This window comes from Armigeres subalbatus, chromosome 1 (genome assembly GCF_024139115.2).
Source record: "Armigeres subalbatus isolate Guangzhou_Male chromosome 1, GZ_Asu_2, whole genome shotgun sequence".
NCBI classification, from domain to species: Eukaryota; Metazoa; Arthropoda; class Insecta; order Diptera; family Culicidae; genus Armigeres; species Armigeres subalbatus.
In genome coordinates this window covers 91391024-91416615 of record NC_085139.1, presented here as the reverse complement: position 1 = coordinate 91416615, position 25592 = coordinate 91391024, and the positions used below count along the sequence as shown (strand labels likewise).

General features: G+C 46.3%; 2 protein-coding genes across 2 annotated transcripts; one reads left to right on the top strand and one right to left on the bottom strand.

Annotated features, from left to right (window-relative positions):
* The first annotated feature begins 2668 nt into the window (after nucleotides 1-2668).
* On the top strand, nucleotides 2669-4027 carry LOC134202306 (zinc finger protein 691-like). Its single transcript, XM_062677338.1, has 3 exons — nucleotides 2669-2728; nucleotides 2795-2875; nucleotides 2933-4027. The coding sequence occupies exons 2-3, from the start codon at nucleotides 2817-2819 to the stop codon at nucleotides 3969-3971; spliced, it is 1098 nt and encodes a 365-aa protein (XP_062533322.1). The 5' UTR covers nucleotides 2669-2728; nucleotides 2795-2816; the 3' UTR covers nucleotides 3972-4027.
* Nucleotides 4028-4403: 376 nt separating this feature from the next.
* LOC134202296 (uncharacterized) lies at nucleotides 4404-25468 on the bottom strand. The gene is made up of 3 exons (XM_062677328.1): nucleotides 25250-25468; nucleotides 24826-25174; nucleotides 4404-5658 (listed from the first exon to the last, which is right to left on the bottom strand). The coding sequence occupies exons 1-3, from the start codon at nucleotides 25354-25356 to the stop codon at nucleotides 4516-4518; spliced, it is 1599 nt and encodes a 532-aa protein (XP_062533312.1). The 5' UTR covers nucleotides 25357-25468; the 3' UTR covers nucleotides 4404-4515.
* Nucleotides 25469-25592: the final 124 nt, after the last annotated feature.

Below are 25592 nucleotides of genomic sequence, written 5' to 3'. Positions count from 1 at the left end.
TCTGCAAAATTCCTGAAGCAATTCTTGGAGGATTTCTCGAAGGAATTCCTGAATGAGTTCTCAGAGGGAATCCTGAAGCAATTCTTGGAGGATTTCCCGAAAGAGTTCCCAAGAAATTTACGAAACAACTCCGGAGGAATTCTCGAAGTAATTCTTGTAGGAATTTACGAAGTAATTCCCAAAGTAAATTCTGTAAAAGTTCGTATTAAAGTCACCGGAGGAAAGTCAAAAAAGATTCTCAACGCACAAAATGTGTCATGTACAAAAAGCTCATAAGACTGGTAGTCCTCTACGAACATGCAACTTGGCCCATGCTTGGAAGCACTCGGAGTATTCCAGAGACGGGTGCTCAGGACCATCTTTGACGGTGTGTGGCGGCGAAGGATGAACCACGAGCTCGCTCAGCTCTATGGCGAACCCAACAACCAGAAGGTAGCTAAAGCCGGAAGGGTACAATGGGCATGGCATTCTTGCAAAATGCCGGAGAGCAACCCTGCAAAGATGGTGTTCGCTTACGATCCGGCAGGTACAAGACGGCGTGGAGCGACCAGGTACAGAACAACTTGGTGATCGTGGCGCGCTCGCGAGGATAGAGAGTTGCGGCCAGTGTTATCTGTTTAGATGTAAGCTAAATAAATAAATGAATTCCGGAAGAATTCATGACGGAATTCCCGGAGGGATTCTCTGAGAAGTTTCTGAAGGAAGGAATTTTTAATGAAACTTCCGGGAAAATGTTTGAAGCAATTCCCGAAGGAATTCCTGTAGTTAATCCCTGAATAGGATTTAAGAATAGAATAGTGTAGGATATATAGTTAGATATTTTTGGAAGGATCTGCTGTAGAAATACCATCGGAAATTCTTCTGGGAGCTTCAGAATATACTTTTGGAATAGTTTTGAAATATCCTACGGGAATTCTTTAAAAAAATCCAGGAATTTTGTCAGGAATTCTTACGGAAATCATTGGGAGTGTTCCTCCGGATATTATCTTAGATTTTTTTTCGGAAAAATCCCCGCAGAAGGAACACCATGATTCCAAGATATACAGAAGGATTTCCAAGATTCTCAGAAGGAGAAAGAATCTCACGATTCTTAGAAGGAATCTCAAGATTCCCATAATGAATTCTAGGATGTCCAGAAGAAATACGAAGGTTCTGAAAATTCCGAATGAGCATGCTAAAGGTTTCCAAAAATAATCCCAAAATTTTTAAATATCAGAGTAGCAGAGGAGATCCACACATCCTCAGCAGTATCCCCAAGAATTGTAAAAGAAACTCCAACATCTTCAGAAAAGTTTCAGTATCTCAGGAGCAACCTTTGAAATCCCAAAAGCAATTCAAAGATTTCCAAAAGGAATCCCCCGATTCCCATATGAAATGATTATATTTGCAAAAATAATCCTGGGATTATCAGAGATTCTAAGCAGTAATACATCAACTCAACAATAAAATGCTCAGATTCTTCTTAAGAAATATTCGAGATATACTTACACAATAAGAAGTATTACAGAGTACTTAATCAAAGTAAAACTTTTCCTTAAGAATGTTGATTTTTCATTGTATGTTCTACATTAAATTTATATTTCCCAATCTATGACTTATCATCTTGAATTTATATTTTTTTTCAGCATTCGTGAAACAATTCTACGCTGGATCAGTTAGAAGAAAGGCTCTATCATCTTCTTGGTCCGGATCTCCAGTGCGTCACCGAAAAGCTTGTCACATATTTTCAGCCTTCTCCCGACGGAAGAACCGTTCCCGTTAGATTATTTTGGCATGGTTCAAGTTTCCTTTTCCTTGGTTCAGATCCCGGAAGAGCCTTATAAATTGGGCCTTTACATTTATATTAAACACATTGCGTATACGAACGAAAATACGTTTCGTAAAGAAAAACATGTTTATAAAATATCTAATGAATAAAAATATAAATAAAACAGAGTCAAAAACATTGTATAAACAAAAACACAGCTTGCGGACGTCTAATCATCTTTCTCTTTCATGCATCTAGGTACACGTAAAAAAACTAATGTTGTTTATTATTAATATTTCTAATACTTTTTGCCAAAGCAGGCGCTTAATGACATGTATAAGAAAAAACTTATACATCGCATTAGTCACATACATTCGGAAACTTATACTTTTCATTAACTTATGAATGTTATTAGCTTTTTGATATGGTATCATTCATTAGGTGGCATAATGGAGAGTATAAGTATTTTCGAATGGTTTTTTGCCATAACATATAAGGTTATTTTTACGATGTAGGACAGGATTTGTTTCCATCGCGATTCCAGGTGAAAACAAATCCTATCCGATCTATGTGCTAAAAGAGAAAGATGATTAGATGTCAGCAAGCTCAATTGATGAGAGAAAAATAAAAACAAGAAGAACCCCAAATCAGGAGCTCGACATGGCTTGAGGTTCCATAGCAAGACATCGCACCCACGTCAGACTGAAACGTCAAACCCATTTCGCATGTTCGAAGTCAGACGGGCTCGACGCAAACGGTGCAGAATCGCGAGATGTAAGGCGGATCCTCTTGCTCTGCTCACTCTCAGATCAGGCTCTGTCTCACTGATCGGGCCTTTGATGTCAAGCTCCTGTCGGACTCAGATTTCTTAGAGGGAAGAAACTCACCATTCCTTGCTGACATCCACTGTCATCAGGGTCATCAGGGGTTTGAAAAGTGAGGGAGTGGAGTGTTTGGAAATAAAATCTGATCAGCGTCTGAGTATACAAATAACTACTTTAATTTATTGTTATTTTTACCTGTACTTGCGCTTTATTTAATTTGAAGAAAGTTTAACATCAAGCTGAGCATGGATGCAACTTTATCACCACAGAAATCGTCCCCAACAGGAGAACTACTTGATGACGTGTGAGTACGAAGTTTTGTTTACCTTATCCATCTAAACATAATTCCATTCCATTCCAGTCCCAACGAAAATCCGGAATCATTCTGTCGGTTATGTTTTTCTGAGGAAAACATCGTTCCTCTATTCCCGGCGGATGGCAGCTACATCCGCGAATTAACTGAAAAGATCCAGTCCTGTGCTGGAGTGCAGATCTCCATACGCGATGATTACCCTTCCGGAATCTGTCAGTCTTGTGTGGCATTTCTCGAGGAAATTCAACAGTTCCAGAACCGAAGTAAACACTGTGACGAAGTGATCCAAGCGAAACGAAATGTTCTGGAACCGCAGATACATGTTAAGGTGGAGATGAGGGAGGACGACGGAACAGACAGACCAATAGTAATGGAAGGAATGCCGCAACAGGAGTATCCCCAGGCGGATTGTCTAACAGGGAATAGTATTATAGCAGACGCCATTACAGCTAGTCTTAACGGAATTGGAGAACTGATGGGATCATTTTCGGGCACCATGGATCAAATGGTGTTCCCCAAGATGGAGGCATCGATAGCGGCAAACGCTAACAAAGAACACCGTTGCATGGTGTGCAGTCAGGTGTTCCCTGATCGGGAGACTTGGATAATTCATCTGGGAGATCATGCCGAGGAAAGGCCCTACCAATGTTTAGAGTGTTTCGCTCAGTTCCGAGAAAAGCGATCGCTCGCCAGGCACATGAAAGCCGTCCACGAAGAAGTGCGAGACCGAAAGTGTCCTCACTGTCCCAAGTCATTCAAGTACAGCCATCATTTACGGTATCACATCCGAACTCACACTGGTGAGCGGCCATATGTGTGTGATTTATGTCAGGAAAGTTTCTCGCAGCACATCCAGTGGAAGCGACACCAGGCGAAGCATCAACTTCGCCCGGAACAGCTACTGATCGCCACCCGGACCGGTATCGTCACAGAGGACTCCTCTATCAAGTGTGAATTTTGCCCGCGCGTTTTCTCCCGGTTACAGGACTACCGACGGCACGCACCGAGCCATAATGCCGAGAATCTGAATTTGGACAGCTTGGCCAAGCATCAGTTGGCCAATCTGCCACAATTGGATCCGCGCTGAACTGCGATTTAGAACACTAGGCACTTTTTGTGAGGAAATAAAGCATTCGGAAGATAGTCGAAGCTTGCCAAACATTATTGAAGAGAAAAGCCAATCCCTTAGCTGTGGAACAGTATCGAATTATGATTTCAGAAAAAAAAATGGCAAGATTAACATGTCAAAAGTTATTGTGAAAGGAACTAGAAATCCTATTTAATATAGGATACCTAAAAGGAACAAGCTCTGTATGTGTGTAACGACGCGTAACCAACCAGGAATACAGGTAGGTACCTACATAATGGATAAATATTCTATCTATGCACACAAAAGTTGAAAAAGTTTCATATTGAACAAAACACATTTTTATTCAGTCTCTAGCTGCACTAAGTGTCGATATTTTCTCGAGTACAGTTTTACACAGATCAGCAGAAAGCCAAAAGAAATGAAAGAAAATATGTCCTGAACTTCTTTATTTGTGATAATTATTAAATTTCAAAATTTTAAATCAGTGCTTTGAATCATAGTTTAACCTTATCAATAATCTTATAATTCCTTCATTGCCGCCCTACTTCTTCTGATTCATACTCATCATTTGCAGCATGTTGGCATTCAGCTCGTCCAAGTTCAAGCGCCGCTTGATCGAGCCCACATTCTCCTCGTGCACCTGCAGCAGATGCTTCGCACACTCGAACTGGAACGGGAAAGAATTTTCGCAGTGCCAGCATTTCCAACGCTCTCCCTCCGGCAATCCTTCCTGGCCCTCTTCCGCCTCCATGTACAGCTGTGTAGGCACCGCCAGAGGTTTACTCGTAGTGGCTATGGGCTTTGGTTGAAAGTTTATCAGTATGTTCGATTTTCTTGCTACGGGCGACATCACAACCGACGGAATCGGAGTCATTCTGCCACATCCTTCCAGGGGGTCATCCGCTTCATCCTTGATAGGCGTATTAACCTGTATTTCCGGTTGCACCACCATGGGTATCTTGGGAGCAATCTTACGAAATTGTGCTGGCGAAGGACTGCTGAATACGTCAATCACCGGTGCAAGTCCCACCGGAGGTTTTCGCTTGATCACAACGGGTTTTAATACTGGCTTGACTAGTGGGGTTGTGGAAGGCGGAAGCGGTGAAACTTTTTGGATCTTGGGGGCAGCCTTCGTCGTCGCAGAGGCTTTCAATTCAATCGTCTTCAAAAGGGCGCGATTATTGCTGCAAACCTGCTGTCGATAGGCATGAAAACTGTTGATGAGCTGTGCACATGGCGTACAGATGAACATCGACACTTTCGGGCGAGGTATGATCAATATTCCGGTGCAAACGTAGATTTTGTCCAGCATCTCGTCCCGCACCACGATCATTCCGGAGCAAAGCGGTTCCAGCTGTTCGTTGCTGAAGCACAGTCGACACGAATCCTGGCTAGTGCCCACCGGGACCGGCGATGCATCCGGTTGCGGGCCGCTGTCTATGGTTTGGATGGCTTTGTTCGGCGAGAAACCCTGGCCCATGGCTTTGGCGGCGCGGTTAGTGCGGCAGATGTTGCAAACGCAAAAAGGCGCGTGAGTTCGCCGGATTTTAGGCTTGGAAGGCACGGTCGACGACGGTTTATCTGCGGGAGGTTTGCTTGGTATTTGCTGCACCAGCGGTTGCTCACTGCCACTCGAGTCGCCGTCATTGTCTTTGAGGAAGTCGAAAAATGGATCGTCGAGATACTGGAAAGATAAACGTTAAAGGGTTGCAGTTGAAAATCTGTTGAAATTGTGTTCCATGGCTATGTGAATTGATTCTGAATCAAATTTGTTTTGAGAATTTGTTAAATTAAAGCAATTTTTATTGTTCTTAAGGGACACCCTCCCTATAATTTACAAGCATGAAGGACGCCGGAGTTGATCGATTGTCCATCCGGATCAAAGTTAGTGCGCTTTTTATGCCGAAGTTGGATTTTTCTCCAGATACATGCAACTTACCCAACTTCGGAAGTAGTGCTGTAGATTCGCCAGGTGCGCCAAACAACGCATCAATTAGTTTGACAGATAAAACTTCTGAAGAAAGTTCGGTTCGGAAGTACTCCTTCCGAATTCTAATTTGGTGCTACGCCGACAATATCTCAGGTAAAGATAAAGGCCGAAGCATTGGAATACGCTGAAAAGAGCAACTCGAAGAGCAAGAAGTGAAGTATGTAAGACTCGAGGGACTATACGCATGAACATCCGCATCGAGTCCGATCAAGCCAAACCACCGCAAGCCATTTTTCAACAGCAGCTCCTAAAAAGCCCGATTTCATTGTTTAACGGAGAAAACACGAGCTGGTCGAAGTTCAAGGCCAGTTGTCCCATATGTTTATTTAGAGGCGAACGTAACTTTCTAACGAATCCAATTCGTTCAGAATGATTTTCCCATTTGATTTTGCTGGCGCATCAATTTATGTTCGAAAGAGCATTCGAATATAAATTGACATCAGACAAGCAGCGTTCAATGCAGCTCTGATCCCCCATAAGCTCCTATGTCACGCTTGGGTTGCGTTGCTTGGGTTGCGTACTTAGCTGCTAGTGCCGCCTGGGCACTGTTATCCTTCGGACATCAGCTAGAGTTTAAAGGTACGTCTCGAGCGGCGAAGGTGCGAGGTGCGACTCAAACAGCGTCTGCCTGTGAACTGCAGATTTAATCCCACGACCAAAATTGCATTTAAGTACAACATCTATTAAACAGCAGCGGTGAAAAAGGAAAGGATGGTCCATTAGTGGGCGGATCCGTGTGTTGAGGATACGGGCAGCAAGGACTATTTCCAAGGGCTTTACGATTCCTCCCCACGGCCTTTGCGAGTTAAGGGGCCTGTCTAGGACGTGGTGGAGCTTTGCAGTAGGCTCTGTTAAACCTCTACAAAAAAGCTGCATGTGTTCAGAAGTAGGCCCTATCAAAGCGACCGTGTGCCGCTCAGAGCGCACAGGAGCCCAGGGAGTGCCAATTGGCACATTAGGCTCAATGTCAGCGAGATCCTGATTATGGCATTCTGGCCGCGTGTTAACGGACCTTGTCTTGGATATCGTAATATTGTGAAAGCGAGGGCTGGCAGACATTCCACTCTTTTAGTAGAGCCGGGTGACACTGACTCAAAACGGCGAGTGGGGTAATGGCTGGGCTGTCTTCCGTCCCCTAAAACCGTGGCGGGCCTTGTAGCACGCTGTCCAATGCTGCCGCAAGGCATGCAAAGATAACCATGGGATCATTAAAGGCGACTACTCCAGTAGGATTCGACGGCAGCCTCAAGGGGGACCCAACCACAATGAGTGAAGCAAAAAACATTTTTTGACGATGCGTAAAGCATTGAGGTGGTAAACCCCTTTGCCAAGGGGGGTTTGTCGAGGTCTCTTCTCAGGGAGGCGGAGAGCGGAGTGGCGGAGGCTGCAGCTAGCAGCACCCGAGTCTCTCCAGCAGTGATGGGGTATAGTCCTATCAGCACGCTCGTCGGGCCAACTCGACGATATCGCGAGTTCGCGAAGGCAAGGCAGAACTTTAGTAAGGAATTGAAGCAAAGCCTTCGGAAGCTCCGCCAGGCTGTTCGAGTCGTAAGACAAGAACTGATCTGAAGCTAAAGTTCCCTTCTGGTGTTAAGATCGTCGGCTTCGCCGATGACGTAACCTTGGAGGTCTACGGGGGATCAATTCTCGAGGTAAAATTGACTGCAGCACACGCGATCAGCACGGTGGTGGATTTGATGAGCGCTAGAGGCCTGGAGCTCGCTCAACATAAGACGGAGGTGGTTCAACAACCGCAAGTCGGTTCTACAGACAGTGATACATGTGGATAAAGTCGCGATCGCATCAAAGCAAAGTTTGAAGCTCCTTGAAGTCGTAATAGATTCCTCGAGGCATGGCAGAGGAGAGTGAGCATCCAATTCAGCCTCACGTGGTATGTCAGAAGTGAGAACCCAAGTAAGTCCCACATGGTGTGTCAGAGCTTGGAGGAGTGCCAGGGTGCAGACATCATGCACGCGTACAAAAAATGATGAGATTGAGCAACGACTGCTACGCGCACATAAAATTTAACGCACGCGAGTCTCACGAAGTTTGTGTACCTCACATTAACATTGGTGAGTCGCATTGAGATATCTCAATGCGATCAGCTCATGCGCTATATGCCATGGCAAACCTTTCCAAACAACAGCGAAGGTGCGTAAAACAGGTTGGGCGGGAAATTTTCATTCAATAAAATCGTCGCCTAAGTAACGCTATGCAGCTATGCCAGCTATGCATTCCTAGCGCATGAGATGAGTCTCATGAGACGTACATTGAGACACGCTCACTCAGTTATTTTATGCGCGCTAGCTTCTCTCGTCGCACTGAATCGGTGCTACGTGAGCTTTTGTAGCTCATGGCACACTGTCTCATCCATGTATACAAGAGAATTAAGATACTCTGCCAGGGTCGGCCTTCTGTCAACCCCACTCCCTGAGTGACAATTTCAGGTGTCTGTTTGTAAATTTGCGTTCATCCCTCTATAAAAAATCTATTAATTAGTTTCCAATTGAGAGAATACTGAACTGTTTTTTGTTCTTGCGGCAGTGAATTGGTAAGAACATAATTTGAACACTAATCTAATCAGTTAGTTTTAATCGGTAAAACTTGAACAACAGCTGAATCGTGCCCGTAAGCTAAGAAGTGACGATTTCAAAATTCAAATTGAATTTTTATAAATTAAATTCAAAAAAGAAAATTTACAATGTCGACGTCCCAAGTACGGCTTCGAAGGTTTTGTTCTATTATTATCAGGGGGGTTTTGTTGACCAAATTTTATTAAATTTGGCAACAATATTCTTTGATATGCAAATTTGAGCATAATAAGTTATAGAAAACCCCCTGACAATAATAGAAGAAAACCTGCCGAAGCCGTCATTTCACCTACCTGATCATATCAAGATTATCTTGGTTGCAAGCGTTCATGAAGAACATGTTTTGCGCCCGCGAAGTAATAATAATAATAAGCTCCATCACCGGCTGTGACTGTTAGTGATACGCCTCCTTTGATAAAAGACAAGGGATCCAAATTTCAAACTGAAAATTGGGATCCAATATCTGTGAGGTGATGTCTGTATGTGTGTATGTGTGTATGTGTACAGATTTTGTAGACACACTTTTGGAACTTAGCATTATCCGATTTACTCGCAACAAGCTGCATTCGACAGGGAACGTGGTTCCATTGTTTGCCATTGAAAATTGGCTCGATCGGACATTGCATTTCGGAATTATTGAAAATCATTGTTTTTCCCAAGGGTACCACCATGGAAAAAAAATTCAAAACCGAAAACATTTTTTTTTTCCGAAAATGGTGGCAATACATTTTAACTAATGCAAAAACATGCAAAATTATTAAAAAAATGTGATCTATTCTCCTAAAGAGCTTTTTTGACCTTTCTAATGTGATTCTTTCAATATATTTTATAATGCACGAAAAAGGCATCATCACTGCTAGGTGGATTAATCTGGTTTTTCCATTTAATAATGGGAACATTGTTTAAAACCCAATTAAAGTAGCAGACTTTTAGTACGAAAAAAAGACTCCCTAATCAAATTTTTACAAATGTGCTCCATCGTACCTATTTGGGTGCAAATGTATTGGTGAATACGTAATTAAATACAGTTTTTAATTACCTTTTCGTGGGCACATTTTATTGCTTCGAAGATTTTAGTTTTCATGAAATATTTGTATTTTAAAAACAGTGACATTGAAATGGTGTCGCGTTACGAAAATAGTGGTATAATTGATACTATACATCCATTGGAAAAGAATTACTACGGATTCTCTTAGTACTCGTCAAGAGCCTTCTTTTCGTGTATTAAGATCCAAAATCGGAGCATTTTTCATGAAGTAACACTAGGTACAAAAATATGGTGTCGCGTTACGCGAATTGAATGTGCTTCTGAAATAAGGGATAAAAAGCTTTCGGTTTATTGATACAGTATCATAATGGCTTAGAAATTCAGAAAAAAGTTTCTTTTAAGTAAATAAGGGCTTGTACATGAATAGCGTAACAAAATGGGGGGTGTAACGGGGTGTGTCATTTGGTAACTGTCCATAATACAAAAAATGGGTTACCATACAAAAAATTTTACGAAGTGGTGGGAAATTACAAATGTTTGGTGTTGTGTATGCCAAGTTTTATTCCACAGAGGGCAAAGCCTAGTTGATCACTATTGAATTTGATAACGATCGACCGTTGCGTTTAAAAGTTATAAAGAAAATGGTACATCGAACCGAGCCATATAAGCGACATATAAGGTTGGTGTCTTGACTAAATGCGAGAAAAGTAATATCATCACTCGGTGAATTAAGTTTTTTCTCTATTTTATTTGATTAGTTAATTTTCTTTTCGTTCGCACTCACTAGCTCGGCATTTTTTATTCTTTGACCGAGATCGTCACAGCCGAGTCTCGGTCCGTAATTTTTTGCTGATATCCCAGCTGAAAAAATGTTTGTTTATTACAGCGCTCAAAGAAGCTGCCGTAAACATACGTCAATTTAGTCGATATTTCAGCTTAAGAACTTCAGTTACCGCTCAGCTTCTGAGACGTGCAGACGTGTTTCCGATTGCGCTCTTGGAAAGTCAAGTGATCGATTACAGTGGTTAAAGTTCGATTCCGTCTGTGCCATGTTTTAGTGATCCGCGATGAGGCGAGAAAATACTTTTCGTATTGACTATTCGAGTTTCCCGGTGAAGCCGTCATTCGAAAAGGTTCACGACTTTTGCCGCACGGTACTCGACCTGAAGAAAGAAGAAGTGTTGAGACAACAGTGCCACAGAGGTGAACAATGTGCGTTCGTCAAGGTTGACAACCTGGCGCTCGCACAACTAATAGTGCAAGAACATGACGAGAAGCATGAAGTGGAGCACGCGGGGAAAAATACAAGCTTCGCATTACCATGGAAGATGGATGTGTAGAGGTTAAAGCACACGACCTGCCAGAAAACGTCCCCACTTCGAATTTATTTGATCTGCTCCAGTGTAATATCGATGCATTATCCAGGGACTGTAACATTAGCCGATGACAAATTTATATACTCGAAGTGAACAAACAAAGTACATCTTTTCGGGAAATTTAGTGAGTAATAAATGATGAATGAAGATTATCATAAAAATCATACTCGTTGGGGGAGTCAGAGGTAGGCACCACTCGTCGCAAGCACGCTGTAGTTCTCAAAGGCAGCGTACTTGTGCCAAGTGGTGCTCTATCAAATAACAATAACTGATCCCGCCAGTGGTCATATATCACTGCTACATCAATACAAAGAGCACAAAAATAAAAAAGAATATGCTTTACTGCTTATTGTAAGCATTTAAAGAGGACAAATGATTGACATAGTTTTGGCCACGCTTTTACACTACGTACTCCTATGTGCGCTGGTAAGCTCATCAGCTTCGATTTTGAGAACGCCTTCGATCGGGTGCGGCACTCGTTCCTTTTCGAAACCATGCGGTCGCTCGGGTTCAACGAGGAACTCATCTCTCTTCTCTAACATAGCCAGTCGGTCCACATCCCGACTGCTTATCAATGGGCACCTCTCTCGATCGTTTGAGATCACACGGTCGGTGCGGCAAGGCGACCCGTTGTCCATACATCTGTTCGTGCTCTATCTTCATCCACTGGTGTGTAGGCTTGAGCAAGTGTGTGGGGATGATCTACTTGTTGCCTACGCCGACGATATCAGCGTGGATGTGACGTCATCGTGGCAAATAGAAGCGATGAATGAAATATTTCCTCGCTTTGGGCTTGCCGCCGGCGCAAAATTGAATTTGCGGAAGACGGTTGCAGTGAACGTTGGCGTTTTCGAAGGTAACGAAATTTGTACCCAGTGGCTACAAACAGCCAACGTAGTCAAGATTCTGGGTGTTACCTTCGCCAACTCGATTAGGCTGATGACTACACTCAACTGGGATGCGCTGGCGGGCAAGTTTTCACAGCAAATGTGGCTGCAGTCCTTGCGCACACTAACTCTTCACCAGAGGGTGATTATGCTGAACACGTTTGGCACATCGAGACTGTGGTACCTTTTGTCTGTACTGCCTCCGCTTGGTGTCCACACAGCGAAAATAACAGCAACGATAGGGACGTTCCTGTGAAGAGGAATACCTGGCGCGTTCCCATTATGCAGTTGATACGCAAGAAGGAGCACGGCGGTTTATATTTGCATGTTTTGGCATGCAAAAGCCGTAGTCTGGCCACCAACAGACACTTGAAAGAGATCGACCCCATTCCTTATTATAAATCCCTTCTATTCCACGCAATTCCCCGCCCCGCAATTTCTATATACAATCCTGACCTAAAATCGATCCTATCAAATTTATCCCAAATTCCCCACCATATCCAACAAAACCCTTCCGCCGATCTGATCCACCGGCACTTCGTCCAGCAAAGCGAACTGCCAAATGTGGAACAAAACAGTCCAGCGCTTGACTTGACTTGGCCACGCGCGTGGCAAAATATTGGGAAGAAAGAGCTTTCCTCATCGCAGCGATCTCAACTTTATCGCTGGTGAATGGGAAAATCGAACATCGGAAGCTTCTGCACGTGATGCAACGGGTGGCGGACGAGAACTGTCAACACTGTGACATAAAGGCACCTGAAACGCTCCAGCACAAGCTCTGTAGCTGCACTCGAGTCGGCCAGGCCTGGACGGTCCTACAGCAGAGGCTAGCTGGCTACACGAATAGTTGAGGCGACTGTCGTTCGAGGACCTCACGAGACATGTTTGCCAGGAATTGGAAGAGCTGCGCGAGTGGAAACTCTCCGCTTGTTTGTGAAGTACATCGGCTTTGTTAACGAGTGATACGATAGAATTGATGTAGACGCTTTAATGTTCCAATTAGATTTAAATTGCTTTGAAAACGCTGAACTACAATTGTAAATAACTGTACATATAATGACAAAATAAAACTGAATTTTAGCAAAAAAACTTTAACGGAAATTTTCACAGTCAATATCGGTGAAATAATGTAAGTGTTTTGGTTGCCGGCAGACGAAAATATTATGAATAGCATCAGGCAGAAAACTTCATCAAAACAACGGCCTATCAAATCGGCCTAGGGGCCTATCGAAAAAGGTTTACAGAGAGTTGCTGAATAATAAACTGAAAATTTATCAAAATTGGGCATTTTTTCTGAGTAGTGTTGATGAGAGCGTAAAGATTTAAAATTAAGTTAAAAATAGTGCACTCAGGGCACGACGCATACATTCTTGTGATAAACATAGGTTGAGACATGAGACGTAAACCAATCTTTACGGAATTAAATAAAAAGTTGAAAACAGGCCATGTCCAAGTAGAAACGTAGAGTAAAACACGACAGAAATATTCCTCGTCATTATTGCTGAGCTTCTCGAGCCATCATCACCTTTCAAAATGGTTAACGTAGAAAAAAGGCAACATAGAAATTTTAAGTGTAAAAAAACTCACTCGATCGTCTGACCACGTACTTAAAAACTGATCCGGATCATACATGGGTGTGATTAATATAAAAATAGGAAAACCCATTACCATTTATTTCGTTCTTAAAACTAGATATGTGATAAGGATTGGAATTGGTTCAGCTCTAAATTTGTGCCGGTTAGTGCCTCAAACTTGAATAGCCGAAACTCCATATCGTTCTTTCCCGCGATTTTAATTCACAGCCTCATTTCTGTTGATGTATACGATAAATGCTTAGAATAAATCGAGACTCCAAACCGTATACCAGAGCTAAAAACGCACTTGCATTTTAAAATGCGAGAAAGTGCAATTCAGCGATGGTGTCGCGTTACGAAATGCAGCGCGTTATATTTATCATATTCAAGGCGAAAAATCTCAAAATGAATATTCTATCAGAAAGGAGATTTAGTGGGGATAATTTTACACCTGTTTAATCATACAGGGGATGGAAAAATAATTAGGATAGGCAAATTTTGAGTAAAATTTGATGTTGTAACTATGTCAGTTATCATCCGATTTTGACAATTCAGACATGCCTGAACTAGAAAACTAATGCAGTTTCACGTTATATCCATGGAACCGACTACGGCCACCGGATTCCGGAGATATTCCGGGTTTTTTGGAGGTAGGTTCAAAACCGTAGATTTAAGGTGGATATTAGGATTAGATGTGGTTTAAAATTGAATCATATTAGTAACCACAAATGAAGTAGGGCTCTTGCTGAACAGAACCATATATAGAGATTTTGAATCGGATCAGAATCAAGTGAGATATGGCCATTTCTTTAAAATCGGTTCCTATCGATACTTATCAAAGGGGTCAGGCCACAATTTCATTTGAATCTCGCTTTTTGATATATGGTCCACTATGATTTTATTCTAGAAGGCCTCTAATGTGGGGCAGCAGGGACCATGTCCAAGGGCTTGACGACCCCTCCCCAGCTGTCTGTGAGTCAGGAGAACTGCCTAGGGCGTGGTGGGATTTAGCAGTGGGCTCTGCTAAAATCCCTCCCAAAAACCACAAGTGCCCGTAAGCAGACTCTATCAAAGCGACTGTGTGCCGCTTCAAAAGCACAAGCCCAGAGAGTGCCACTGGCACATCAGGGTTGATATCAGTAAGACCCTGATTATGGCATACTGGTTGCGTGTACTGGTTTCGTATTTGGATATTGTTATATTGTGAAGTGAGGGCTGGCAGTCTGACATTCTACTCTCTTAGTAGGGTCAGGTGACACTGACTCGAAACGGCGAGTGGGCTAATGGCTAGGCTGTCTTCCGTCCCATAAAACCGTGGCGGGCCTTGTAGCACGCTGCCCAATCCTGCCATCCAGTTTTGCCTACTGGGTGGGAGTAGGCTCAGATGCCCTTTCCTGACTTGCGCTGATCTGGCTCTGAACACGCAAGTGTCAACCCTCGCATGGCCTCCCTGCTTGCCGCAAGGCAGGCATAGATAACCATGGGATCACTAAAGGCGACTACTCCAGTAGGATTCGGCGGCAGCCGCAAGGGGGACCCATAAGAAATGAGTACTGAACGAAACCTATCTTTGGAGTTGGAGGTGACGGACCCCTTTGCCAAAAGGGGCCTAGCGAGGTCCCCTATTAAAGAGGGGGCAAGTGGAGTGACGGCTGCTGCTATTGGCAGCACCGAAGAGTCTCCAGCGGTGGTGGGGAGTAGCCCTGCCTGCACGCCTGACGAGCCACTACCCGGGATACGGGTGGTGGCCGAGCAACTCGATGAGATCATCGAGTTCGTAAGCGGCAGGCAGAACACCAACAAGGAGCTTAAGCAGAGCCTGTTGGTGCTCCGGCGAGCTGTTCGTGTCGCAAGACAAGAACAGGTCGCTTACATCAGGCGTGTAGCGGAAGCAGAGAGGATAGCCAAAGGTACGCAGACCAAGGCCCTCTCCTCCCCTAGCGGTGTTACTGCGGCGAATGAGGCGACCGCCCTTACGGCCAGTGAGGGCAAGAAAACGCCAAGTAAGAAGCGACCCAAACGCGCTACCATTAAGGCGAAGCGTCGCCTGGATGGTGCACCGGAGCCTGAAGGGCGTATGCCCAAGAAGGCGAAAGGCACTAAACAGGCACAAGTTGCTGAGCCACAAGCTGGCCCCAGCCAGCCATCGGTACCCGCCGAAGGGGATGCGAATCCTTGGCAACTGGTCAGTAGGGGGCGGAAGTCGAACACCCTCGACCAATGAAGAAAGTGAGAGACAGAGGCGAGGCCTTGTTGGTGAAAACCGACAAGGACAAATACGCCGATGTCCTTAAATCGCTGCGAGCGGCCGATAGCCTATCGGCCCTGGGCCAGGACGTGCGCAGCGTTAGACGTACCAAGAACGGTGAAATGATCTTGGTACTGAAGCGTGGCGCGCAATCCAGCGGGGTGGCTTACAAAAAGCTTGCCCAGGAGGTCTTGGGTGACGGCGCTCAGGTTAGGTCGTTGGGTGCGGAAGTGACCCTCCAGTGTAAGCAGCTGGATGAGGTCACGACCGCGGAAGACGTCGTCTCTGCCGTCAAAGAGCAGTGCGGCACAGAGGTTGAGCGGTCCTCTGTACGTCTAAGAGGGGATTCTTTGGTACGCAGGTAGCCTATCTCAGACTACCGGTGGCTGACGCCAAAAGGTCATCGAGAAAAGAAGCTGAAGATCGGCTGGTCAGTATGCCCAGTAAGCGTGCTCCAGCCACCTTCAGTGGACAGGTGCTACCGGTGCCTTGAGTCCGGGCACAAGTCTTATGACTGCAAGGGCCCAGACCGAAGCAAGATGTGTCGTCGCTGCGGCGAGGAGGGACACAAAGCACAGGAATGCGACAAGGCACCTAGGTGCCTTATCTGCGCCAGTAAGAAGCAGGCCCGGAACCATGCTATGGGCGGGCCTGCGTGTCCCTTCGGAGAAGCCAATCGGAAAAAGCCGTGCAAGTAACACAGCTGAATCTGAATCACTGTGCACCTGCCCAGCAGCTGCTGTGGCAGGCGGTCTCGGAGTCGAGGATCGATGTCGCCCTCCTGTCCGACCCGTACAACGTCCCTGCCGGCAACGGCAACTGGGTGGCGGACGGGTCTAGGTCGGCGACAATTTGCACAACGGGCAGGTACCCCGTTCAAGAGGTTGTACACTCCTCCGCGGAGGGTGTCGCGATAGCCAAGATCAACGGGGTGTTCTATTGTAGCTGCTACGCCCCACCAAGGTGGCCAATGGAACAGTTCAACCAGATGATCGACAGGCTATCGGCCGACCTAGTAGGTCGGAGCCCGTTCGTTATAGCGGGAGACTTTAATGCTTGGGCAGTGGAATGGGGCAGCCGCTGCACCAATCAGAGGGGACAAGCGTTACTCGAGGCACTTGCAAAACTCGACGCAGTGCTTGTCAATGACGGAGCCAGTAGCACATTCCGTAGGAATGGGGTCGAGTCATGGATAGATGTAACGTTTGTCAGCCCTAGTCTGGTCTCGGACCTGGACTGGAGGGTAGACGAGGGCTACACCCATAGTGATCACCTAGCAATTCGCTTCAAGATCAATTATGGTGTGCAGCGTCCGAGGGCGGGTGATCCCTGTCAGGTCCGTGGGTGGAAGACCACTCACTTCGACAGCGAAGTTTTCACCGCGGCCCTGGGACTGGAGGCCAACACCGACAGTCTAAGCGGGGATGCGCTGATAGCTGTCTTATCACGCGCGTGCGACGCTACTATGCCGAGGAAAGCCCTGCCAAGAAATGGCAGACGCCCGGTATACTGGTGGAGTGCCGAAACTGCAGCCCTACGATCAGCCTGCCTCAAGGCTAGACGTAGGACGCGACGAGCCCGCAACGAGGAGGTAAGTGCGGTCCGCCGGGAAGTGTTTCAAGCTGCGAGACTGGCCCTTAACAAGGCCATCAAGAGCAGCAAGAGAGCGTGCTTCGACAACCTGTGCGAGGGTGCCAATGCGAATCCGTGGGGTGACGCCTATAGGATCGTGATGGCCAAGACCAAAGGGGCTCTTCACCCCCCGAACGGTCACCGGACCGGTTGGCGAGGATTATCGAAGTACTCTTCCCGTCCCGAGCCACAAGTCCCTGGCCTCCTCCTGCGCTGCAAGGCGCTGGGAGTGTGGCCGAAATGGTGGCTCCGGTGACGAACGAAGAGTTACTCGCAGTGGCTAACACCCTTGCGATGAACAAAGCTCCAGGCCCCGATGGAGTTCCAAACAGTGCACTTAAGGCAGCGATCATAGCGAACCCGAACATGTTCAGGCTAGCTATGCAGAGATGCCTGGATGAGTGTTGTTTCCCTGAGAGATGGAAAAGGCAGAAGTTGGTACTGCTGCCGAAGGCCGGGAAGCCTCCGGGTGACCCATCGGCGTACAGACCAATTTGCCTGATCGACACGACGGGTAAACTGCTCGAGAGGATCATCCTCAACAGGCTCACCCCGTATGCAGAGGGTACGGATGGCCTGTCGAGTAACCAGTTTGGTTTTCGGAAGGGTAAGTCCACGGTGGACGCTATCAATTCAGTCCTCAAGACTGCAGAGGTAGCGATCCAACGGAAAAGGAATTCGATACTGTGCGTTGGTGACACTGGACGTGAAGAACGCATTCAACAGCGCAAGCTGGGATGCCATCGCGCTCTCGTTACACCGGCTTAGCCTGCCGGTGGGACTGTACCGGATCTTGGAATGCTACTTCCAGAACCGTGTGCTGCTATACGAGACCGATGCCGGTCAGAAAAGTGTTCCTATTACCGCAGGAGTCCCGCAAGGGTCAATCCTGGGTCCGGTACTATGGAACCTGATGTATGACGGGGTTCTGAAGCTAAAGTTCCCTCCTGGTGTGAAGATCGTCGGCTTTGCTGACGATGTAACCCTAGAGGTCTACGGGGAGTCAATCCCCGAAGTAGAGCTAACCGCAGAACACGCGATCAGCACTGTGGCGGACTGGATGAGTGCGAGAGGCCTTGAGCTCGCTCAACATAAGACGGAGGTGGTTATCGTCAGCAACCGTAAGTCGGCACAACATGCAGTTGTACACGTGGGAGACGTCGCGATCACTTCAAAGCGGAGTCTGAAGATTCTTGGGGTCATCATAGACGACAAGCTTACCTTCGGTAGCCATGTCGAATATGCGTGCAAGAAGGCTTCGACTGCTGTGGCGGCATTATCGAGGATGATGTCCAACAGCTCAAGGTGTGCGCCAGTAGACGTAGGCTACTGGCAGGCGTTGCCGCATCTATTCTTAGGTACGGCGGCCCGTCCTGGGCAAAAGCACTGGGGTAACCAGTTACCTGCAGAAACTGGAGAGCACCTACCGCTTGATGTGTCTCAGGGTGATATCGGCCTACCGCACGGTATCGCGCGACGCATCCTGCGTGATAGCGAGTATGATGCCAGTCGGGCTGGTCATCCGGGAGGACGAGGAGTGTTTTGACCTACGTGGCACCAGAGGAGCCCGCGAGCGTACCAGGGTGACTTCGGTTGCCAGATGGCAGCGCGAGTGGGATAACTCCTCGAAAGGTAGGTGGACCCACCGGCTGATTCCTAACATATCAAGCTGGGTGGGGAGACCCCATGGGGAGGTTCACTTCCATCTGACACAATTCCTGTCAGGCCATGGCTGTTTCCGACAGTACCACCACAGGTTTGGACACGCGGAGGTCCCCGTGTGCCCTGACTGCCCAGGTGTTGACGAAACTGCAGAGCACATACTGTTTGTATGTCCTCGTTTCGACGTCGAAAGAAGAGCAATGCTAGACGTTTGCGGCCGGGACACAACTCCGGATAATCTTATCCAAAGGATGTGTCAAGCGGTGGAGAAGTGGAACGCAGTCTCGACTGCAACCACTCAGATTGCCTGCAGCTTGCAGAGAATCTGGCGCGCCGAGCAACAATCGACAAGCATGACTAACTTATGATTGGTAAGTTAGAGCGAAAGTGCCGAACGCGAAGAAGTGTGTGAATGGTCTGCCCATGCAGAGGTAATGGCGCAGCGGGTGGCAACCGAGATCGTCACCTCGAAGCATGGCAGAAGGGTGAATGAATAGGTGTATGTATGGACTGCACACGCCGCGCTGGGAGTAGCGCAGGAATGTTGGTTCCTACGACTACTGATACCCCGTGGCGTGGCAGAGGAGTGTGGGGAGCATCCAAGTCAGTCTCACATGGTACGAAAGGAATGAGTTGAGTCGTGTTGAGCTAGTCTCATATGGCATGAATGAGGTGGGTCAGACTCACATGGTATGCCAGCAGTGGGAACCTAAGCGAAGAGTCCCACAAGGGATGCCAGGGGAGTGTTAGGTCGAATGACTCGAGTAGTATGTGTCAGCGCGAACTGAATGAAAGAGGTGAGCAGTCTCACATGGTACGATAAAGGTGGGCATAGAATTAGTCCCGCACGGCATGAGAAGGGTGGGCACAAAAGTTAGTCCCGCACGGCATGAGAAGGGTGGGCACACAAGTCAGACCCATAGGAGCGTTAATGTGTGTGCAAGCATGGAGCGTATGAGCATGAATCAAGGGTTTGGGTGGGCATACAAGTTAGACCCACATGGCATGAGAAGGGTGGGCACACAAGTTAGACCAGCACGGCATGACAGAGGTGCAACAGAGTATGTAGGGTGTGTTTGAGGGTGCGATAGAGCGAGCACCCAAGTCAGTCTCGCGTGGGACGAGTGCCTGTGTGAGCGATAATGAGCGAGTACGCTTAGTACTGCCGTCCCCCCAGAAGTAGTACTGCGAGGTAGTTCCTGGGGAAACGATGGTGGAGCCCAAGGGAGTTTAGTCGGTATTACCGGTATGGTCGAGTCCGACACTCCAGTACACTTCCGTGTGGTAGTTTGGCAACTACAATGCACGTGTACTGGGTTAGTGTGTAAATGCATTCTCCCTTGTAAAAAAAAAAAAAAAAAAGCTTCGCATTACCATGGAAGATGGATGTGTAGAGGTTAAAGCACACGACCCGCCAGAAAACGTCCCCGAAGAAAAAATCGTGGAATTCTTGAGTGCGTTCGGTGAAGTGTTTTCGCTGCGAGAGCTAACATGGGGAGAAGGGTTCGAGTTCGGTGGGATACCGCTCGGCATTTGGTCGGCCCGAATGCTAGTCCATCGAAACATCGATTCGTGGGTAACGATCGATGGACAGCAGGCCTACATTGTTTACAAGGGACAGATCGTCTCTTGTAAATACTGCAAAAAGCAAGCGCATACTGGCATATCGTGTGTCCAGAACAAAAAGCTGCTAGTCCAGAAGAGCTATGCGAACGTGGCGAAGCAAACTGAGCCACGACAACCACCGAAGAAGTCGAGTGGTGCAAAACCCTCGAGCGCCCAACCGGTCGGTCAGCGTTCAGTTGCTCCACCACCAGCATCGCTGGAGGCTTTCCCCGAGATGCCACAGCCGTCGAGTAAGACCGAACCGTCTGGCTCAATAAACCCAACTGCAAGCCAGCCGACTGCGCCCATTGCACGAACGGTGTCTCCCAACCCGTTGCAAACACAAATCGCGCGCAGCACATCGTCGTCGTTGCGCACACAACCACAGACCGCTGAAGTGGTCTTGGTTGATATATTCAGAAAGCCAGCAAACGCGCTGCGATCGAAAGACCGAACCGCCGGCAAGGAGAAATGTTGGCACTGCAGCGTAGTTTCTCCCACATGTTCATCCGCATCAACGAGACGTACGTGGCAGGGGAGCCAATGTCAATCTTCCAATTGGGGGATATAAGACGGAAAAAACCACGATCACGCAGTTACAGACGGGAGAAGACGAAATCATCGTCGAGCCTCAAGCGATCGAGACAAATCTGTTTGATTTTTTCTCGAGCCTCTACTCAGAAGAAACAGCAGAAAATGACGGCAATGCCAACAACGGGGACGATTTCGTTTGCGAACGTGTTATCCCACCGAACGACCCACTGAACGAAGCGTGCATGGAGGAGATACAAACAGCAGAAATTCTGTCTGCTATCAGGGCAGCGTACCCAAACGATCCCCTGGAGCCGACGGAATTCCACGAGAATTTTATCTCCGGATGTTCGATGTCATCCACCGTGAGTTGAACATGCTTATGAATGAAGCACTCAACGGAAATCTCCCCCATGCCTTCGTGGAGGGCGTCATCGTGTTGGTGAAGAAGAAGGGAGGCGACAACACAGCCCGATATCGCTGCTCAACAGCGATTATAAATTGCTCTCCCGCATCCTGAAAAACAGGATGGAACGAATTATGCAGGCCCACCGCGTCCTAAGCAACGGACAGAAATGCTCAAACGCAGAGCGAAACATCTTCCAGGCCACTCTCGCTTTGAAAGATCGGATCGCCAGTCTCCGTCATCACCGTCGCGCTGGTAAGCTCATCAGCTTCGATTTGGAGAACGCCTTCGATCGGGTGCGGCACTCGTTCCTTTTCGAAACCATGCGGTCGCTCGGGTTCAACGAGGAACTCATCTCTCTTCTCTCGAACATAGCCAGTCGGTCCACATCCCGGCTGCTTATCAATGGGCACCTCTCTCGATCGTTTGAGATCACACGGTCGGTGCGGCAAGGCGACCCGTTGTCCATGCATCTGTTCGTGCTCTATCTTCATCCACTGGTGTGTAGGCTTGAGCAAGTGTGTGGGGATGATCTACTCGTTGCCTACGCCGACGATATCAGCGTGGTTGTGACGTCATCATGGCAAATAGAAGCGATGAATGAAATATTTCATCACATTGGGCTTGCCGCCGGCGCAAAATTGAATTTGCGGAAGACGGTTGCAGTGGACGTTGGCGTTTTCGAAGGTAACGAAATTTGTACCCAGTGGCTACAAACAGCCAACGTAGTCAAGATTCTGGGTGTTACCTTCGCCAACTCGATTAGGCTGATGACTATACTCAACTGGGATGCGCTGGCGGGCAAGTTTTCACAGCAAATGTGGCTGCAGTCCTTGCGCACATTAACTCTTCACCAGAGGGTGATTATGCTGAACACGTTTGGCACATCGAGACTGTGGTAGCTTTTGTCTGTACTGCCTCCGCTTGGTGTCCACACAGCGAAAATAACAGCAACGATAGGGACGTTCCTGTGGAGAGGAATACCTGCGCGCGTTCCCATTATGCAGTCGATACGCAAGAAGGAGCACGGCGGTTTATATTTGCATGTTTTGGCATGCAAAAGCCGTAGTCTGGCCACCAACAGACACTTGAAAGAGATCGACTCCATTCGTTATTATAAATCCCTTCTATTCCACGCAATTCCCCGCCCCGCAATTTCTATATACAATCCTGACCTAAAATCGATCCTATCAAATTTATCCCAAATTCCCCACCATATCCAACAAAACCCTTCCGCCGATCTGATCCACCGGCACTTCGTCCAGCAAAGCAAACTGCCAAATGTGGAACAAAACAGTCCAGCGCTTGACTTGACTTGGCCACGCGCGTGGCAAAATATTGGGATGAAAGAGCTTTCCTCATCGCAGCACGCTCTAGCACAAGTTCTGTAGCTGCACTCGTGTCGGCCCGGCCTGGACGGTCCTACAGCAGAGGCTAGCCGGCTACACGAATGGTTGAAGGCGACTGTCGTTCGAGGACCTCACGAGACATATTTTGCCAGGAATTGGAAGAGCTGCGCGAGTGGAAACTCTCCGCTTGTTTGTGAAGTACATCGGCTTTGTTAACGAGTGTAACGATAGAATCGATGTAGACGCTTTAATGTTCCAATTAGATTTAAATTGATTTGAAAACGCTGAATTACAATTGTAAATAACTGTACATATAATGACAAAATAAAACTGAATTTTAGCCAAAAAAAAAAACTTCAACAGAAATTTTCACAGTCAATATCGGTGAAATAATGTAAGTGTTTTGGTTGCCGGCAGACGAAAATATTATGAATAGCATCAGGCAGAAAACTTCATCGAAACAACGGCCTATCAAATCGGCCTAGGGGCCTATCGAAAAAGGTTTACAGAGAGTTGCTGAATGATAAATTGAAAATTTATCAAAATTGGGTATTTTTTTCTGAGTAGTGTTGATGAGAGCGTAAAGATTTAAAATGAAGTTGAAAGTAGTGCACTCAGGGCACGACGCATACGTTCTTGTGATAAACATAGGTTGAGACATGAGACGTAAACCAATCTTTTCGGAATTAAATAAAAAGTTGAAAACAGACCACGTTCCAGTAGAAACGTAGAGTAAAAAACGACAGAAATATTCCTCGTCATTATTCCTGAGCTTCTTGAACCATCATCACATTTCAAAATGGTTAACGTAGAAAAAAGGCAACATATAACTTTTCAGCGTAAAAAAACTCACTTCAAGGGAATCGATCGTCTGACCACGTACTTAAAAACTGATCCGGATCATACTTGGGTGTGATTAATATAAAAATAGGAAAACCCATTACCATTTATTTCGTTCCTAAAACTAGATATGTGATAAGGATTGTAATTGGTTCAGCTCTAAATTTGTGCCGGTTAGTGCCTCAAACTTTAATAGCCGAAACTCCATATCGTGACCACCAACTCGAACTACATTCAACAATAGATAAATGTGATAATATTCTGTGTCGAATACAAGATGTAGCGTCGAAATCGGCTGAAATTACGTATTCTATCAACGACACGTTTGCGTAACGCGACACCATTTGCAAAACACTGTTTTTTCGATCAGCGTAACGCGGCGGTGTTCGTATCAATTGAGTTATTTTCATTAGAATTTCCGTTCTTTCCCGCGATTTTAATTCACAGCCTCATTTCTGTTGATGTATACGAGAAATGCTTAGAATAAATCGAGACTCCAAACCGTATACCAGAGCTAAAAACGCACTTGCATTTTAAAATGCGAAAAAGTGCAATTCAGCGATGGTGTCGCGTTACGAAATGCAGCGCGTTATATTTATCATATTCAAAGCGAAAAATCTCAAAATGAATATTCTATCAGAAAGGAGATTTAGTGGGGATAATTTTACACCTGTTTAATCATATGCCCCCGAGGCTAATTTTCGAATGTAGACCGAATTTCTCGCTGAAAGTCGGCTCCTCATGGTGTCGCGTTACGCTGGAATGTGTCAAAAGCAAGATTTTTTATTTTAGTGTCTATAAATAGTCTAACACCTATATTGGCTACTTTTCACGATACGAAGTATAAAAATGTGAACTTTGTTCGTTGTTACGGAAACCTGAACTCAGCAAATAGGAACAACAGGAACAGAATTCTTAAATAATACCTACATTTTAATTAATCATGGCCATGGCCACATTTTTTTTTGTTTTTTCTTGCGAAAATCTTTTAAAACTGTGAGAAACATAAATAGAAATAAATTAGTTCAAATTAGTTTTTCATTACCACACCCACAACCTGGGGTAATCTGATCAAAGCTTAACTGAATTTTCAAAATAGGCATTTTGCCGATTAGGTATTTGTCTCGAGTCCTAAACCTGTGAAGCATGCATCATAAAGGCCCAAAACCTACCGTTTTCTTCCTTTTCGCGGCACTTTGTTGAGGTTCGGTTCCTGCATCCGACGAATCCCTGCCCTCTTCGCTAACGGTCGCCGTCTTTTTCTTGCCGCCCTCTGCGTCGCAGTCACCACCAACGGTTTCGTTTGGCGCCGTCGTGTCGTCCTCCTCCGGTTCATCCGATGGCCCATTCAGTGTCGGTACTACCCCGTACCGAAGATTGGCCTTCGAACCCATGGCCTTGTAGCAGTGCGGCTCGAAGTGTTGCGAACACATCCACAACTTGCGAACGCCCACGGAACCGAACTGTTGGAACTGGTCCAGCGCATGGGCACTTCCCGAAAAGCGGCTCCACTGCTCGGCCCTGGACATAAGGTGATGCATTAGATTTGTTTGATATTGATTTCATAGTGCGAAACGAACAAAGTCCAATACTCACTCGGTGACTTCCAACGGAAATCGATGAAGGGTTAACGAGTTGGCATCGATCCCTTTCGAACGTTTTTCGCAACCGCGGACTTCACATTGCATCTTTTTGGGCGGCATTTTTTGAAAACGAAACGATTGTGGACACTTAAATTTTTCACTTTTACGTGTGATGTTTCCTTTTCACCAATGGCTGACAGTTGTTAGTGACGCTGACAGTATTTTCAATTTTGACATAATGACAGTGACAGCTAGAGATGACAGTTCGTTGACATATCTGACGTATGTCATTCACATGTAAAATAAACTGAAATATTTAAAAAACATCGAATAATAAATTTTATGATCTGTACTTC